The 18,271-nt window shown below is 44.1% G+C and overlaps 1 protein-coding gene across 5 annotated transcripts in view; it reads right to left on the bottom strand.

The window, feature by feature from the left end:
* The window catches only part of Abcb4 (ATP binding cassette subfamily B member 4), a 52,890-nt gene that overhangs the window by 16,418 nt on the left and 18,201 nt on the right, over window positions 1–18,271 (bottom strand). For all 5 annotated transcript variants that reach the window (XM_085684166.2, XM_085684168.2, XM_085684170.2 and 2 more), the window contains 12 exons: window positions 16,393–16,506; window positions 15,252–15,362; window positions 14,907–15,032; window positions 12,270–12,473; window positions 11,536–11,706; window positions 10,438–10,599; window positions 6,992–7,168; window positions 5,572–5,718; window positions 4,014–4,118; window positions 2,496–2,573; window positions 1,245–1,328; window positions 33–236 (listed from right to left, as the gene is read on the bottom strand). In XM_085684166.2, the coding sequence (XP_085540292.1) occupies window positions 33–236; window positions 1,245–1,328; window positions 2,496–2,573; window positions 4,014–4,118; window positions 5,572–5,718; window positions 6,992–7,168; window positions 10,438–10,599; window positions 11,536–11,706; window positions 12,270–12,473; window positions 14,907–15,032; window positions 15,252–15,362; window positions 16,393–16,506 (1,683 nt within the window). The remainder of the gene's footprint in view (window positions 1–32; window positions 237–1,244; window positions 1,329–2,495; window positions 2,574–4,013; window positions 4,119–5,571; window positions 5,719–6,991; window positions 7,169–10,437; window positions 10,600–11,535; window positions 11,707–12,269; window positions 12,474–14,906; window positions 15,033–15,251; window positions 15,363–16,392; window positions 16,507–18,271) is intronic.

The raw sequence follows: 18,271 nt of genomic DNA, 5'->3' as shown, positions 1-18,271 counted from the left end.
GGCTAGCTGTAGCTGAGCCCCGCTTAGCTCACCTTTCCAGCGGCTTCCAGTTCTTTCTTATCTCTCTTGGCATTTCCAGCCAACATCTTCATCTCCACAACTCCCGAGACAGCAACGAATGGGACAACCGAGAGCAGCAAGAGTGTCAATTGCCAACCGTAGATAAACGATATGATAATTCCGGTTCCAAGGTTGGCCGTGTTCTGTGCAATTAAAGCCAACCTGGTTCCCGTGGCCTTCAAGAGAAAAAGGGTAAGGCAGCTGGGTGAAGTTCCAAACCATGGTTCCTGCCTTCGGCTTCCTACCAGAACGTGAAGGGTTTCATTCTCTCAGTAAACCCATGCTTGGGCCAACAGGTTTTACTCTCATCCCTTCAGCCCATGAATCACCTGCTGTAGAGATAAACTGTGAGGTCTCTCTCTCTCTCTCTCTCTCTCACACACACACACACACACACACACACACACACACACCTTTTCAAAGGGGAGCCTAAATCTCAGTAATATAACTAAAAACTTGGTTCAGTTGGCAGACAGAAATGTACACTCTTCAAGAACCCATAGTGCAAAGTGTTCGCCTCCTGTGAGACCATTAACCATAAAACACACTGTGTTTGAATTAGTCATTTGTACAATTCAGAAAGCCAGGGCCACTGTCGTGGGCAGTGCTATCATTGTCTCTCTGGTTCACCCTCTCCCTTCTCTTTCACTGTGGGATGAGGGAACTTCACAAGGTAGGGAAGCTGGCCAGAGAACCGTTTCCTTTTGAGACAGAAATTGCCTCAGGCTTGAGCGTGACTTATGAGCTACAACTAGAGTTCTGGCAGGGGCTTTCATTTGAAGGGTGAGGCACTAATGTGTGTCCTTTCCTTAGACGGGAAACCCAGAAGCATCTAGTTCTAATTGCTATTGGTTGCCAACCAAGAGATGAGCCTCATGAAGCCAATACCGAGGAGGCGACTCACCAAACAGGCAGAAGGAACCTGGGTCACTGATGCCAGCAGATCACGCTACCCTGAACTCTAAACTTTTCCCTTGCTGTTCATGTTAGTTTCAACGGGATGCTCTACTATTTCCAACTGAAAGTATCTTTTGAAAAATGTTTTTAGGGCCTTGTACAGTGCGGGCAATCTGTCCACCAGTGAGCTATCCCCCCCGCCCCACCCCCGGCTGGAAGCATCTCGGGAGATGGAGCAAGCAGGTTCGCGTTATCAAGGAAAAGTCAGCAGAGCACAGCCTACGTACTCCTTGGACTTGGGCAGCATCCGTGGCGAGTCTCGTGGACAGGGCTCCAGTGCTGTTTCTGTAATCGTCAAACCAGCTCATGTCCTGTGGAATTAAACACACCTTTAAACCAGCTCGCAGCTAAAACCAACAGAAATAAAACCATCTCTCCGTACTCCAGTGGGGAGAAATAGCCACCCTGAATGCGGCTACTGAAATTCAGGGGAGACCTTCTGCACAGAGTGGCCGTCCAGGGGCCACCTCGAGCATCCCACTGCATATGCACTAGGCCACAGGTCCTGACTGCCCCCCATGATAGGAAGGGGTCTCTAGTCAGAGATAAGGAACAGATTCATCTGCCAGCTCCACCCAAAGCGGGACTCCTGTGGCTGTTCCAGATACTAAGTTGTCACAACTTGTGCTGTGGACACCTCTGCCCTGTAGGGTAACTTCTTTCCAACTGAAAAGATACTTTCAGTTGGAAATAGTAGAACTTATTAATTGTAAACAGGGAAATTAAATGCTATACTTCTGCTTTATTTTGTCCAAACAAGGACTTTAAAAGTGTATCTTATATTTGACACAGTTTATAAATATTTATTGGCAGTATCTTTTACTGTCATATAAAGTTATTTGCCCCAAACAGCAGGAGTTTGAAAAGTTCCCTAAAGAACTCATCACTTCAGACGTGCTCAAAATCCGATGCCTGTTTGCGTCTGGTGTGGAAAGATATTCAACCAATACAAGTCAATTGGCTTCCTCTTTCTTTAAAGGAGAAACATGGGTTTTCATATTTCCCACACACCCTACCCCAGAACGAGAACTTACATAATATGTCACATTTTAATGAATTAACAAGTCAAATCAGTGTGGAAACAGAGCTCAAGGCAAAACAAAGCTCAACTTCTAGCATTTGGGAAAGCCTCGGTAGAAGGCCAACTGTGGCACATGAACAAGGGTGCTACCAACTACTTTCTCCTTTGTACAAAGGCACCTTACAGTCTCCAAAGACTGGCCAGTGTCTGTGCAAAATCCAGGAAACAGATACAGGTACTGGAAATAGAGTATCCGCATGGAGACAGACAGCTGTCTGTCTTGAAAAGCCTGCTCCCATGAAGTTCCTGAGACGTCATTGGCTAGTTCAAGACTAGGTCAACTTGTAGGACCCTAGTCATTCCTGGTATGGAAGTCTCAGAGGGGATATATGACCATTGGCATGCCAACCGAAGCAGACAGAGTCTTAAATCTAAACACTGGGTCCCATGCCCTCACCTGCCGCAGCATCGCTTTGAAGGCCATGGACCGTAGTCTTGCAGTGAGAATCTCGCCAGCTTTCCCAAATGTGAAGCCCTGGGGGAGAGAAAAAGGCTCAGGTTCCTTTTGACTCTCATGATTGTCCTCACATAACTGCATGCATTCGCACTGATTTTACGGTATCTGAATGTCGATGCAAATAGTGAAGGTCAACTTAAAACGCAGGCGCTGTGGAGTCAGTAAAAACCTGTGCGCGTTCCATTTCGGCTTCTCTCTCATTTCAATAACTTTCGAGGGCAGCATCTCAGTAGCCAAGATACCGCACTGACCTAGAACGTTTGTCGTGTTCCTCACACTTCGAACATAGTGAAACCAAGAAACCAAATTCTGCACAGAGACACGCGTTGGCTGCTGTGCTGTAGAAAGAGGAGATTCCCCTCTACTGGCCCAGCCCCACCTGCTCCCAGAATAGCCAACAATTAGGTTTCACTTCCTTTCCAAGCCTCCCTGCCAGACAGTTTCCCTCTCCCTGACAATCGTGTCCAAGCTGGAGAGAAGCCCAGACGTCCAGAGCTGGCCTTACTTCTGGGGCACGTAGCGTGGTTGGGCTCCAGCAAGGCTGTGAGTGCCGGGCAGGCTGTGGCGAATGCTTGTGAGGGCACGGGGCTGAACTCTTGACTAAGCCAGGAGGGTGAGTGGGGTGCAGCTGCCTCTCGGGTTCCTTATGTGGGACAGGCCTGTCCTCACCTGTCTTTGCCAGGGATTGCTGCATGCTGCCCCATTGCTCCTATAACTTCCAGAATTCCACTCCCCTGAAAGCCTGGCACCTCTGAGGCGCTCCTGACAAGACAATGATTTCCAGATAAAAATCTCATCTTGCTGTTACCTCTGACTCCATAATGAAAAGGAAGAATCATGTTTGGCATGACTAGTTACATTCTGCTGGCATCCTAGATTGTCTTTGAGAACCCCGTCATACCCACTGGATTGACTGTGGTTTGGGGAAAGCTTAATTCGGTAGAAAAGAAAAAACAGTACCAATTTCTTGTTCTTGCTTACTTGTCTGAGTCAGGACTTCACTGTATAGTCCAGGCCAACCTCCAACTTGTGATTCTTCTGCCTCAACTTCCCGTGTGCTGGGATTATAGACAGGTGCCACCTGTCTGGTTTTGACTGGCTTCCCTGGCCCGGTCTATAATATATGGATATAAATGTATGTCCTTTCTAATAGTTCGTCAATTAGGAAGGAAAAGAAATTCAAAGTTACTTGATATTGGGAAAAGTATTAACAAAAAAAGAGAGGATTTTATTCTCTTGGTTGTTTTCAGTTTCTGGTTGATGATTCTGGAACTTCTTCTATCATAATGTGTATTTGTCAAGGACACACTTGCTTGCACACTTGGGATTTCCCGGTGAAGGGGTGTGCCCTCTAATGAGCCTTGCCTCCCACTCACTTCAGTGTGAGTATCTGATGTTTGGTTAGGTCGGTATCAGTTTCTCCAGTCCCAGACAGGCAGAGCAATCGTCACTGCTTACCTGAAGGAAGAAGGTAAAGAAAGAAAGGACTCCCAGGCCCAGGAAGATCAGTGAGAACACATTACATTTCTGCTGCTTCACCGCATCGTCCCCGGGGCCGAAGATCTAGAGAGAGCATTAGAACACGCGTGAACGGCCAGGTCCAGCCTGCTCACTCCTACCCTAGACAATGGCTTGAAGGGCCACATCTGTGAAAGGAGTTTTTCAGTATGTGGTGTTTCTAAATTGTGGGAAAGTACAACTGGCATAGGATTGACCATTTTAACCATTATTAAGGGTATAGTTTAGTGGCCTGGCATGCATACATATTGTCATAGAGCTTTCTTCCCCTCCATTGCCAGCATGATTTCATGATCCCAATAAGCAACTCTTTGTTCTCCCTCCTTGTAGGCCCTGGCACTGTCCGTGACTTGGGGGAATTATGGGTCATACGTAGGTTGAGAACAGCAGGGTGCTGGGAGATGCTTCTCCTCTTCCTCTGACCCCTGACCCCAGCCCTCAACCTTTCCCTTTAGGAGCGTACCCTGACCAACCTTCTCCTCTCCCTTGTCCACATGCTCTACTCTTAAAACACTTATTAATACCGGACACGTTCTAAGGCTCCATCTTTGTGTGTGTGATGTGTGTGAGAGACGCTGAAGGAAGGGGGCTGCTGTAGGCAAACCTAGTTCGTTTCATGAACTGTCTTTCTAGCGTCTGGACCTTAAAAAATGTGCCTGCAAGTCATGAGGCTCTTGAGGTGCAAGAAAGCCACAGGTTGTCTAATACTGAAATTTAAAAAGACTCAGAGGGTCCTTTCTAATTTTTTGTTGTTTATGGCCTTGACATAGATGAATGCCCGACATCAAGAGACTAATACGTTTCAGCATGTTGGAGGACAATTTGTTTCTACTCAACAAGTCTCCCCAGTAATCATAGAGGGTGGTTAAGGTGTTTACACAACACAAAGCCAGATAGTTTGGATAGCTTCGTACTCACGTCCCTCGCTGGGTTTAATGATTGGGTTTGAAGCTGCACATCTGGGCAGACACTCTGAAATGCCCCCACACGGTTAGCTCTCCTTCCCTACACACTCGGTGAGACTGCTCATTCCACAGATGAAGAAACAACTGTGCAATGGGAAGCGTAGTTCCTGGGGTCACCCACATGCTCAACACGGGGGCCAGTCTGTGCCTAGAACCTGGGCTTGCAGGAGAGGAGGACATGAACTCACCCCTCCACCCATTCCGACCCCTCCGGGCCTGGGGTCCTGCGAGCCAACTGCCAGCCCTTCTAGATAAACAGATCCGAGCTACCACCTGACCCAGCTTTCACCAAGTGAAGACAGTGGACCAGAGTGACTTCTTCGCTGACGTTGTACTCTGTAAGCCCCTAACGTTGTGACAGATGCTTCAACGGCTGCTCATTCTCTCTTATAGTAAGATTGGCTTTAAAAGGAAATCAAGGGCTTCTGCTTGGGTTAATCCGCAGCGACTTAGCCCCAGACCGGGTGAGGCTGAGCTGAGCAGTGGCTGATGACCTGACTCTGCTCAGGTTGCCATGGATGCTTCACACTTACAGCTATCATCTCTGACAGGATGATGGAGATGGCTGGCTGGAGGGCCCCGTTGATAATGGCACAGACGGTTCCCACCACAAAGTAGGGCCACTCCGTTTTATTCAGTTTCAAGACTTGCAGGAAAGACACCGGTGGCACATTGGCGTCCTAGAACATATAGGTAACAGAACAAACCGGTGATGCCGCCATTCGGTGCCGCAGACACGAGCTAGTGACCACACAGCCATTCGGTGCCCGCAGACATGAGCTGGTGACCACACAACCATTCCGTGCCCGCAGACACAAGCCGGTGACCACACAGCCATTTGGTGTTGTAGACAAAGAGGAGGCATGACCCTCAACTACTATGCAGACCTATTATGCAGACTCAATACAAAAAAAAAAATCCTGTCCTTGACAGTACCTACTGATGATACGGAGCTGAGCATGAACCTTGCACACAGGTGAAATTCCCACGGTGTGGCCACTGTCTCTGGTCTGCAGCTCGTGAGGTAGCAGGATCAAAGTTTCAGCTCGGGGTCTGTGTGACCGTCATGGTTAGATCATCTGAGCTGAGCTGTAGTTTCCCATCAGCGTGTAATGCTATGGCCTTGCCTTTCTAACAGTGTTGCCATCAGATCAAATGAGGCAATAGACAGAATCAGATGGATCCATATCCTCTCAAATGTAGAACAGCATCATTATCAATAATCAAAGGACATGGCTTGGCCTCCTTACTCTGCCCAGGACTGCCAGATTAATCACAACCCCTTTCTCATCACATAGGCTGATCCCAGTGATGTGGGATTCGCCTCTGTATGCGGTGAGTATCATTGGTTAATAAAGGAACTGCTCTGGGCCTATAGCAGAGCTATAGGAAAACAGAGTTAGGTGGGGAAAACTAAGCTGAATGCCGGGGAGAAAGGAGTCTCTGACTCCAGGAAGAAGCCATGGAGTCGCTGCCGGAGACAGATGTGATTTTGCTGGTAGGCCACGACCTTGTGGTGATGCACAGATCAATGGAGATGGGTTAAATTAAGATGTAAGAGTTATCCAAGAAGAAGCAGCTAGAGCTAATGGGCCAAGCAGTGATTTAAATAATACAGTTTCTGTGTGATTATTTCAGGGCTGAGCAGCCGGGAACCGACAAGTGGCCTCCCACTACATCCCAGGACTCACTTGGGACTAGCTCCATTATCTCTGGACTACGAAGGTGAAGATTAAACATCTCAGCACAAAGACTATATTTTATCTTTTTTCCCCTAGGAAATCCATTTCTCGTTCCCATTTAATTCACTGTCAAATATATTTAAAAATTGGATTTCCTTTTCTTTAAAAAAAGCATGCAGCCCACGGTAAGAAACACATATTCTTCAAGGCTAAGGATTTCAACAGCAAGCCCCCGAGACAAAGGCTTTACCCAGAGCGGAAAACAACTTACGAGTTCACTGGCATCGGCATCTAGTCTGTGCTGATGCGCTCTTGAACTTTTAAGACTTTTCTTCGTAGAGTTTCTGAATAAGTGAGATTTCCAGCCGTTGGGGGCCAGGCCGCCTGCAGCCTTTTCTTCACTAAGTTCAACTTCAAATTCTGCTGACAGGCTGTGGCTTCCTGATGTCTGAATGACAGGTAAATCATTAAAACGTGTGTGTGTGTGTGTGTGTGTGTGTGTGTGTGTGTGTCCAGACGAATAGAATCTCCAAGTTTAGAATAACACAGCAACTCTGAGTGTGGCATGTATCAAGGTATCTACAGAGTTGAATTAAAACCGGGTTGAGGTTTGAGAACAAAGAAACAGCACTAAATTGAGCATCCAGTGAGCCCTCAAGGTCACCATGGTTCCATCCTCCGTCCCTGCAAAAGGACCAACAAGGAACTGGGAATGAAGCACAATTAACAAAAACTCGGGGTTAGAAACTGGGGGTCAACCTGAAGATCTGAAAAGCAGAAGAGCCAGCCACTGACTCTAACCTGGACCTCAGCGTGAAATGGCGATTCTTCCTCCTAGAATCTCAGGAGCCTGCATCTGAGAGCGGACTCACCCCATCTTATATTCCTTTCTAGGGCGTGGCTCAAAGGCGTGCACCACTGGGACTAAAGGCAAGCACCACCCGATTTCTATGGCAACTAGGGTGGCTACTGGGATTAAAGATGTGTGTTACCATAACCTGGTCTCTAAGGGTGACCAGCGGGACTGTTTGACTCTCGGATCTTCAGGCAGTCTTTATTTATTAAAATTCATTTGAAATGCCACTACATGGGAGGGCAAAGCAAAACTCAGAAGTCGGCATGGTGAGGGGACCAAGGGAGAAACACACAGGTCCTAAAAACCCCAGAACTGGTAGAAGCAGCAGAGGCGAATCAATGTAAGTCCTATTCACTTAACGTGGGATAACAAGGCCAAATTGGCTAAATTTGGCAGCTCCACTACTGCCAACTAGCTCCGTATTATTTTATTTATTCCTATTGGACCACCGTTCAGTTTGAAAATGATCGTGTTCTCTCGGGAAAGAAGGCCAAGAGAATATGGTACAGACTTTAGAGCAATCTGGTTGTCTCCCAGCCGAAGTCCTTGTAGTAGCGTGAGGTCATTCTTACGGGTTAAACAGACACGGGACAGACAAGGACGGGAAGGAGTTACTTCCCGTGAGGATCCCACATGTCATCCCAATGCCTTGCTCATAATCACGTCAGCATGAAAACTAAACTAGGTTTAAAATACCATGGAATAAAATAGCTGAGGAAAAGCAGCTTAAGGGAGAGAGAAGAGCTCTGATTGGCTGGCAAGTCCAGGCTGCAGCCCATCCCAGTCACAGCTTGAGGGAGCAGCTACAGTGGCCCCAGAGTCAGGAAACAGAGAGCAATCAGGCAACGGCACTTGTGAGTCCGACTGTCTGCTCAGGGGATGGCTCCACCCACCGTCAAGGTGGGTCTTCCCACATCGTTAGTGAACCCAAGATGGCAGGCCTCAGAGGCCCATCTTCCTGTGGGTGTAGATTCTGTCCAAGCGACAAACTTACCCATTATAATTACATATATTTTAAAATAGAAATTGATAAAGAGGCTTTATATAAAACTGAACTATAAATTTTTTTCTGACGTTTCATTCTTTGAGGAATTTGAAATTTTGAAACCATCCTGTGTCTGGGTCTTTAAAACCACAGTAACAGCTCAATAAGACAAAATAGCGAATCCATCCTTTAAAAGTGGTTAGTAGTTTTCCAGGGTACTCAGATGTTCGTGTAATTTGTTTATTTTTTAGGATATATATGTAATATGTGTAACATATTAGCATATGTGTTTTACTTGACATGTACTGCACACATTGAGTGAACTCAGTATGCTGTTTTGTGTGGGAGTGTGTGTGTGCATGTGTGTGTGTGTTTGTGTGTGCGCACGCGTGCCCACAAACGTGTGAGTGAAGGGCAGGTGACAACCTCAGGCTTGGTGCCTTGGATTTGTCCACCTTTCTTCTTTTTCTGAAAGAGGGTCTCTCACTTGTCTGGAACCCGCCAAGTAAGCTGGTCTGGCCACCCAGAAGCCCCCAAAGATCCGCCTGTTGTCCCCAGATACTACATGGTACATGCCATCATGCCTGACTTTATTTTTCTTTCTGGAAACTACCTTAGGTCCCCGTGCTTAGAAGAGAAGCATGCTACTGACTGAGCTGCCATCCCAGCCACCAGTGCGCTTCTCTACAGGTGTTTAAAATCGCCATGACTGGTCAGGGTGATTGACATTTTGGTTACCTTTCAAAGTCTCCTCTCCTTGTGCTAGTGTGCTAGGGAAGTAACTCGGTGGTGGGATGTTTCCCTTGCACAATAAGGTTCTGGTTTCAGTCCACACAGATGCAAAGGAAACGGTCTCTCTCAGCAACTGTGACATCCAGAACTCACTGTGGTCAGTCATACTTGCCCTTCTGGACTCTGGAACATTCCTTCCCTCTGCCTGCCTCTCTGCACCTGTCAATCATCTTCTCCCTGGCGCTCCCTACCACTCCCCAGTCTCTACAAACCAGAATTCTATGTCTTGCCTGTAAGAGCAACAGCCTAGCCCTCACATTTCGGTGCTAAGCATTCGGAAATACAGCAATGACTCACAGTAGGCTTGCTAATCCAAATGTAGGACTGATGCTCAGAGAGCTGGGGCTTGTCGGGAAATTGAGGGAACTGTTAGCATTGCTTTCATCTGTGCCTGTATTGCAATGTTTAAATAAAGAAAAATGTTTTAAAAAACAAAACAAGGTAGGTATTCAACTTTAGAGAAACAAATAGTTTCACATATTTTTATAACTACTGCTGAATAATTGAAATAATATTTCATGGTGTGTACCTGAAATGTCAAGGGGAAAACCTGCAATACACATGTAGGAGGAACTTATTATAATGCCAAAGCAGATACACATAGTTCAAAGTATATGAACTATAGTCACAAGGACGTGTTAGGTTACTTATTCTGCAAGGCTGCTAAAATGAGAAAGAGGCTTTATATAGGAGATAAGGTGATAATGTTTTAGTGGCTAGAGAAAACAATTTTTTAAAACCAACCATTCACTTCCGAAAGCAGCCCTTTCCCCGACCACTGTAGATCTCTCTCTCTGTCCACTGAGAAGGACCTGCTAGGTTGGACACATGCCCCAGACAATCAATAACCACTAATCTATTGGGTACATTACATTAACTGTGAATTTTGCCTTTGCCTGTCTTCCCCTGAGCCTTTCGCTCTCTCCCAGGTTATGAATTAAGGCTTTGAGGCTTGCCTAATTTTAATGCCTCGATCTAGTCATTATTTCCTCGTATGAAATTAGCTGCAATTTGTTTTAGTAACTTAAAGACTACCGTCTTAGCCACCCAGACAGCGAAGGGAAAGCAACCTGGCGGCCGATACCTGCATGTTCACGAGTCTGAAGTAGACCCCTTCCTTCTCCATCAGCTCCCTGTGACTTCCTTGCTCCACGATGACGCCGTCCTCAAGCCCGGCGATGACGTCTGCATTTCGGACCGTAGACAGTCGATGAGCGATCACAATGGTGGTTCGCCCTTCCCTAGCCTAAAGGGGAAACGGACAAATCTGGGGTACACTGGGGTTATGGTGCAAACCCTGTCAATCAACAGGCACAAACAAGCCTTGGGTAGACGCTGGTTGAGGTAGATGAGATGACACCCACATTTTGGTGTACTGAAAGCACAGGCACCTCTCTTCCATAGAAGGCAAAAGTCACATTTGAGTTCCAGACCAGGCAGGGGGCAACCCTTTCAACATGAGGGCCGATTACTCTGAAACACTATGTAGTATTTGATACTCAAGAAGGTTAAAGATTTGACCTGATAGGTGTCTTCATGTTTGTCTGATGGGCCCTACCTCTGAGCTGTATGGTGCCCTGAACACGGGCAGAAACATTTTAGGGAGGTCACTGTGAAGCCATAGCTTTCTCCAGAACCTGATCTGAACATAATTTATATGTTACATACATATACATATATATTCACATATTTATTTATATGTATTTCACTTACATTTCAAAGTATTTGTCTTTTTATTGGTTTTACAAAATTAGTAAATTTACAAGGAAATAGCTTAAAATTTAAAATAAAGAACAGTAAACCACAGAAAGGAACACGATGCTATCACTAAAAATTGTTATTGAAAAATTCTTAGAAATTATAAATTTTTAAAATTAATTTCCCCACATATTTTACCATAAGTGCTTTTGTCAAACAGAACCAAGTGCAAGACAGAAGCAAAACTATACGGTTCCTGCCACAAGCTTTAATCTAGGTTCACTGCACCATGGTGGACAGTAGCCAAGATCATTGACCTCCCTCTGCAGCAGACCAGGAGAATCAATAAACCCCAAGAGATGACCTCATTTTCCCTATGGGTTTGTTTCTCAATCTAGACTCCAAAAGAACTGACAAAGATTTGCAAAGCACGCCAATTTGCTGTCTCTCCCCAATCCCGGGTGTTTGTCCCCCAGGTACTGACCTTATCCAGAGCCGCCTGTACCTCAGCTTCACTTTCTGTGTCCAAGGCTGACGTCGCTTCGTCCAGCAGGAGGATCTTGGGGTTGCGGACCAGGGCACGAGCAATGGCGATTCTCTGTTTCTGTCCCCCGCTCAGCTGCGCCCCTCTCTCACCAACCAGGGTGTCAAATTTCTAAACAGAAAACCCAGAAAAACTCTGGAAACATTCATTCCACCAATTTTACAGTGTTGGGGATCAACCCAGGAGGGTTTGAGCATGCTCGGCAAGGCGTCCACGCCTTCTTTGCCTGAATGTATATCTGTGTGAGGGATCACAGGGAACAGGAGCGACAGACAGTTGGGAGCTACCATGTGGGTGCTGGGACTTGAACCTGGGTCCCCCCAGAGAGCAGCCAGTGCTCTTAACTGCTGAGCTGTCTCTCTGTTCATGTCAGCCTTCTTCAAATATTTGAAATACGAAAGTATAGACTTTGTAGAAATAGAGAAAACAGCTGAAGCTTTGACAGTCATAATGGGTCATGAACTATAACAAATGAACATTGAATTTAAAAGTTACCGCCACATAGCCTATATGCTTTTATATCGTTTGCATACAAAATATAGTCGGTCACCCTTAACTGAATAATTCAAGGGATTCACCCAGCAAGGTTGAGCAACCTTGTAACACAAACTTTAGGCTTTGAAGCAGTAACTCAGCCCCTCATGTTTCAGTTCTGATTTTCAGGGAGTCTTTACCTGTGGTAATTTCATGATGAACTCATAAGCATTGGCTTCTTTCACAGCTTTCTTTATCTCCTCCATGGTTACATTGCCGCGGCCATAGCGAATGTTCTCAGCGATCGTGGTAGCAAACAGTACCGGCTCCTGACTCACCACCCCGATGATTTCCCGCAGGTACCTCACATTGAAGTTCCGGATGTCCTGCCCGTCAATGCTAATCTGGAAGGAAGAAAGATTTCCTATTCGGTATTTTAAACAACCTGATCTCTAAGGCACAATGGCTCTTTGCTGTGAGAACATCTTAGCTAGTATTGAATTCATTCAAGAGTTAGACATAACAATTAAAATAAACAGTAATATGCGAGAATAAAATAAAGCATCCATACTTTCTCCTGATATTTTCATATGTATAGTTTTTTAAAAAAAGATTTTTAGTTATCCTCCATAAGAAATTTTAGATATATAGTTATTTGACACAGTGCTGGAAAAATGACCCCAAGGCCTTTATATACTCATAACTGCACATTCAGTCCAGTTATGTTTTTAGGCATGCCGCTGTTTTAATTACTAATGATAAATTTAAGTTAACATGCCCCCTTACCTAACTAATCCACATATATTTAGATGACATTTTGGTGTTTTGTTATGCTTAACATACCATAATTTACTTTATCATATCTTAACTTTTCAACATTTCATTTTTCAAACCTATTCTAAAAGCAGAGAATTATTAAGTTGAGAAGAAAGATTTTTCTTTCTTAACGTCAATTTACTATTGTTTGCTGGGCATTTATTCCCTGATGAAGAAAAGCTAAATACATAGCTTTATAAGTAACTTCGTAATGGATAGCATTAGCAGAAATAAAACGTCTTCTTCATTATATCTTACTAGGACTGGGATCCATTGCTGACCATTTTTTCATTGTTTGTTCTTTGGCAATTTAATACAAATATATGTAAATAATGCATTCTGCTTACTTTCACCGCAGTCCTCTCTTATCTTCCTCCCGTCCCTGTCCCTGTCCGCTCTCCCTCCTACCTACAGGTCCTTTCCCTGGTTCGTGTCTTTTTGCTGTATTTTTTGACCCACTGAGCTTAACCAAGGCCATCTATGTGACAATGGGTTTGGAACTATCTGCTAGAGCCTGGTGGGCGCATGTGGGCAGGGGTATACAAGTAAGGAAAAGATTGTCCTTCTCCCAGAATCTATAGCCCATAGTTTAAGCTGACCATTCCTCAAAAATACTTTGTAAATTGATATTTATCTTCTCCTTTAAAGCTTAATTGTTTAAGAATTCCATACATTGTTTGACACATTCACCCGCTTTGTCCCAACTTTCCCCAGATCCAGCTCCCTTCCACACCCACAAACTCTTATTTATATATACATATATATAAATTATGATTTACATAGAGAGATAGAAATTATGTGTCTTCATTTACATATACCACACACACATAAATGAAGTCCGACCTGTTTTGTCTAAATACTCTTGGATGTAGTCATGTACTAGAGTATGGTAGACCTACCAGGGTACGTAAAGAAAATACCTCTTTATATTTATTCTCCAGTCATTTGTTTGTTTCTATCCTAAAATCAGCAGGGTTGCTTTTACAGACTCACATTAATTTCTAAAATAGTAAACTGTTATGTGATACAGGAGCGCCCAGCACACTGTGGGCAGCTTCATTCCCTGAGAAGGTGGCCTGGGCTATAGGACGTAAGTGAGCAGGATACAGAGAGAGCCAGCTAGCAAACTCCCTCCCTCCATGACCTCTGCTCCAAGATCCTGCACAAGTTCCTGTCCTGACTCAATGATGGACTGTCGCCAGCAAGGAGAAGCCAAACCAACCCTTTCCTACCCTCAGTCGCTGTTGGCCATGGTCAGTCAGGGCCACAGAACGAGAGCTAAGATCCTGTGTTGGCCATGGTCAGTCAGGGCCACAGAACGAGAGCTAAGATCCTGTGTCAAGTTGACCTTCATAGTTGATGACTAGCATTTGGGAAGCAGTGTCCTTAAGCTGGGACAGCTGAAGAGAGATGTACACTGAGTTGGTCTTGTTAACTTAGGGTTGCCGCCATTCCGATTGTCATTTTCGGTACAAGAGAATAGCCCTCTTAGGAAACATATTCTGAAGTCTATCATATCCTGTAGCTTAGCCCACATACACGGAAAAGGGGAATAAAGTAAATGGGTCAAAAATAAAGATCACTAGGAGATCTAGGTGAAGGGTGTGTGTATTCCAGCCTGTTCTCACCTCTGTTCTGGTAGGAGATTCAGATTTCCCCGTGTTATACTAATGCTAAAGAAAACAATCATTTTTTGCTGAATGTAATCACAGTTTTAAGATATTTGTGGGCACACTTCCCTGACTGTCAGAAAGAACTTTGTGGAATTTGTTTTGTCAACTTAGACCGAGCTGGGAGCAGTCTTTGGTGACAGAAGAGCTGTCTAGTGCCGGTTGTTTCAAGGCTTTCACTGAAAGCATTTGCCCCATGCCCAGAAGTATGTGCCCTGTCCCAGTGTGTTGCGACACTGTGTGCTCTCGCCAAGCTCAGAAGCACACACAGATTTGTCTGCAAGAAACCAATATCTAGGGCCTATTTACGCCTAGCTTCCGGAGCTGGGGAACTTGGCTCTTCCCACTTACCGTACCCTCTGTGGGGTCGTAGAGCCTCTGCAGCAGCTGGACAGTGGTGCTCTTCCCACAGCCACTGTTGCCGACCAGGGCCACCGTCTGTCCGCTCTGCACCTTCAGGTTGAGGCCCTTCAGGATCTGCAGGAGAAAGCAAGGCAGAACACGCTTCACAACACAGCTCCAAAAAGGGAACAATTCAACACTAGTTAGAATTGGGGCGGGGGGGGGGGGGGGAGAAGGTATCAGTTAAGAGTTTAACTCCAACAGGACAAAGTACGTAAACATCCCAGGAAGTAGACTATAGAACGATGATCAGAGATTAACGTAAGCTGGGAATTCCAGTACTATTGACGGTACCTTGATGTTGGCCCGAGATGGGTAGGAAAAGTGAACATCGCTGAAGTCCAAATTTCCTTTGATGCTGTCTGGCTTGTGTCCTCTCTCTGAAAGACTGTCAATTCTAGGATTCTGAATAAAACGAAATCCAATGACTATTTTATCAAAGAACAAGCAATTGCATGTTTAAGGAAAAGGCCTCATCAAATGCTAAAAATAAAACCTGGAGTAGCATCATCTTGTTCATGTGAGCAAACACACGGTGAAGGTGTGGTGTGTGTATGCATGTGGATGGGTGGGCGTGCATGTGCATGGCACCTATGTGTGAGTATGTATACATGTGCATGTGTGTAATGTGTTACATGAAACTTTTTTCCTGAAAAGTTTATAGGGGATATTCATTTTATTTCATGCAACATTTCACTTCCAGTTTTTGGCATATATGCATAGATTTTCTAAATGGCCAAATAGGCATGCTTTTGCAAATAACAAAAACACATTAGGTAAGTCCAAGTATTTCTGCCTTCAGTGAAAGTTATTTCTTCCTCAATAATAAACACACAGAATGAGTCAAGGAGACTGATGGACTGACGAGCACAGTATTGCTTAGGAACTATGTACACTTTCATTTAGAATTCAACATTAGGTCTAATTCCCTGATTCTCGTTACAACTTTAAATTTTACTGTGTAAATGTAATAACATATTTAAGGACATAGAAATCATTAATTTTCAACATACTCAATTCAGTTCTTTTCAATGCAGCTGATTTAAGGTCAAAATAGACAATTCAGTGAGAAAAGGAAGCCGCTGCAAAACTCAGTGTTAATTTGGTCCTTTGAACAAGTTATCTCTACACACACTATTCTATATAGAAATCATAAAACTGTCCATCTGGCTATGGTGTAAGGAGCAGATAAATCAGAAACAAACCTTATTTATCCTGCACTATACTAAAGGACTAATACAGAGACACTCAGGTGAGTTTAGTGATGGTATATTATCGAATAAACTTGTAGAGCCCTCTCAGTGCCTTTGTTTCCACGGAGTGCAGTAGTTTCCCACTCTTACTGTGTCCACGTGATTCACAGTGTGCAGCCTGCAGCCGTGCTCAGTTACCAACACCGCAACGACCCTCAGCTTCCAGCTAACGAAAGACTCACGTTATCGATAATGTCAAAGATCACGTAAGCTGCTCCTCGTGCATTGGCAAAAGCATCAATACAGGGGGCCGCCTGCCCCACACTGAAGGCACCAATGAGGATCGAGAAGAACACCTGGGCGAAAAAGCACGGGGAATGATTAGGGCAGAACGACACCCTCCGAGTTACAGCTTGCTTGAAATACCGTGTACAAAGGAGGGGATTTAAGATTTACTGAACACTTAGCAATCTCTATTTCATATTGTATTTGTACATCTTTATGGGCACATTGTGATAATTTGATACATGTATATAATTAGCGTGATAAGCACTTTCGTCATTTTAATAAAAAAATAAAAACTGCTTCAGGAGAGAACAAAATTCATAAAAATTAATATAGCTTTTTTTCATCATCAAAAATAAGTTTTGCTTAGTCTTCCAAACTATTTGCTGCATGTTTTCTGATTATATAATTACCTGTCATAAAGACTTCTGAAACTCATTTCATTAGCGCCGAAGTTAATGCCACCAAAGTTCTTTCCCACTAGAGTTATTATCTCTGCAGGGAACTGCACAAAACGTTCAATAGGAAGCATTACAGATTTTGACCCCGTGGAATTTTCCCTTAAAAGGCTATTGCAGACTTATATATGGACATGTGAACAAAATTTTATGCAAAATGTTGACTTATTTTTTTTTTTAAATATCTTCTTGTAGACCAAGATGGTCTGAAACCCATTATGTAGCCTAGGCTGACCTGGGCCTCATAAGAACTCCTATTCTCTATCCACAGTGGTGTGTATGGCCATTCCTAGTCAGTTTACCCATTTATCGCACACAAAATTTATAGAACACTGGTTATTCTGTTCTACAGCACACAAAACAATGCATTTTTCTTCTTGCTTTTTCATTGAAAAATAAACTGATATATAAATCCAAGAATACAGTTTCAGGAAACCAGATTAATAGCATACATAATTCAAGAAAAATATAGAAGAAAAACTACTCTTTTCTCTCCAGGCATAGTAAAATTTCTACATATAGCTTATTTTCTCTGAAGCATCAGTCTTGTTCATGTTTATAAAACCCAAACACATTTAATTATCTGTCTCTTATCTCAATATAAATAAGGACCAATGAGAAAAACTTCTCCATCAGAGTAGATGCTAAGACATTAATGCAACAGTCTCAGCCCTTTCTGTGGGGCTTGACAGGTTCCCTTTATCTTGGAAGCCAGTTTCAGCCTTGTGACACGGGTATTCTCCTCATGCTACAAACGTGGGCAAATTCATCACAAGATTAATGGCAAAGTCAAGACACGACCTCTGTTTTTTTTATAAAACATCAGGAGGAAACGAGGAAGTGAGAAAATGTGGTGAACCACCACAGTGCCGCCAGAGAAGAGAGGGCTGGGGCGGCGTCGTTGTTACTAATGCCCTCAGCCTCGCCCCAGGCCTGGTGAAGCCAGCACAGGGTACATTGTGAGATCCAACTTTCTGTATGGACAAAGTTCAGGGACCAAATTATACTTAGGGTTTTCATTTTAAGAAACAAGCAAGAAACAAGTTTTGAAACATTTCTGTTAAAATGATCTTGTACTGACCAACCCCAACATGGGGTGATGATCACGAAATATCAGTGGTTTAGAGAAAAGATTGCCCAAGAAAGACCTGGATATTATGACCTCATTTTGGGGAGAGAAAGCGTAGATATCTGAAAAATACATACCAAAATTCACCATCAAGTCTGCATGAATTCTTAGACTGTAAGTGATTTAAATTTTAAAAGTGTTTGTTTTACTCTTTAGAATAATTAGAATATTATTATAATTTAGAATAATTTAGAATAAAATATTATTCTCATAACCGTGTCATGAGGGCATTTTCACTTTCACATAGAC

The sequence above is a fragment of the Myodes glareolus genome, chromosome 27, assembly GCF_982192425.1.
Source record: "Myodes glareolus chromosome 27, mMyoGla1.1, whole genome shotgun sequence".
Lineage (NCBI taxonomy): Eukaryota > Metazoa > Chordata > Mammalia > Rodentia > Cricetidae > Myodes > Myodes glareolus.
This window is presented reverse-complemented; position numbering and strand designations above follow the sequence as displayed.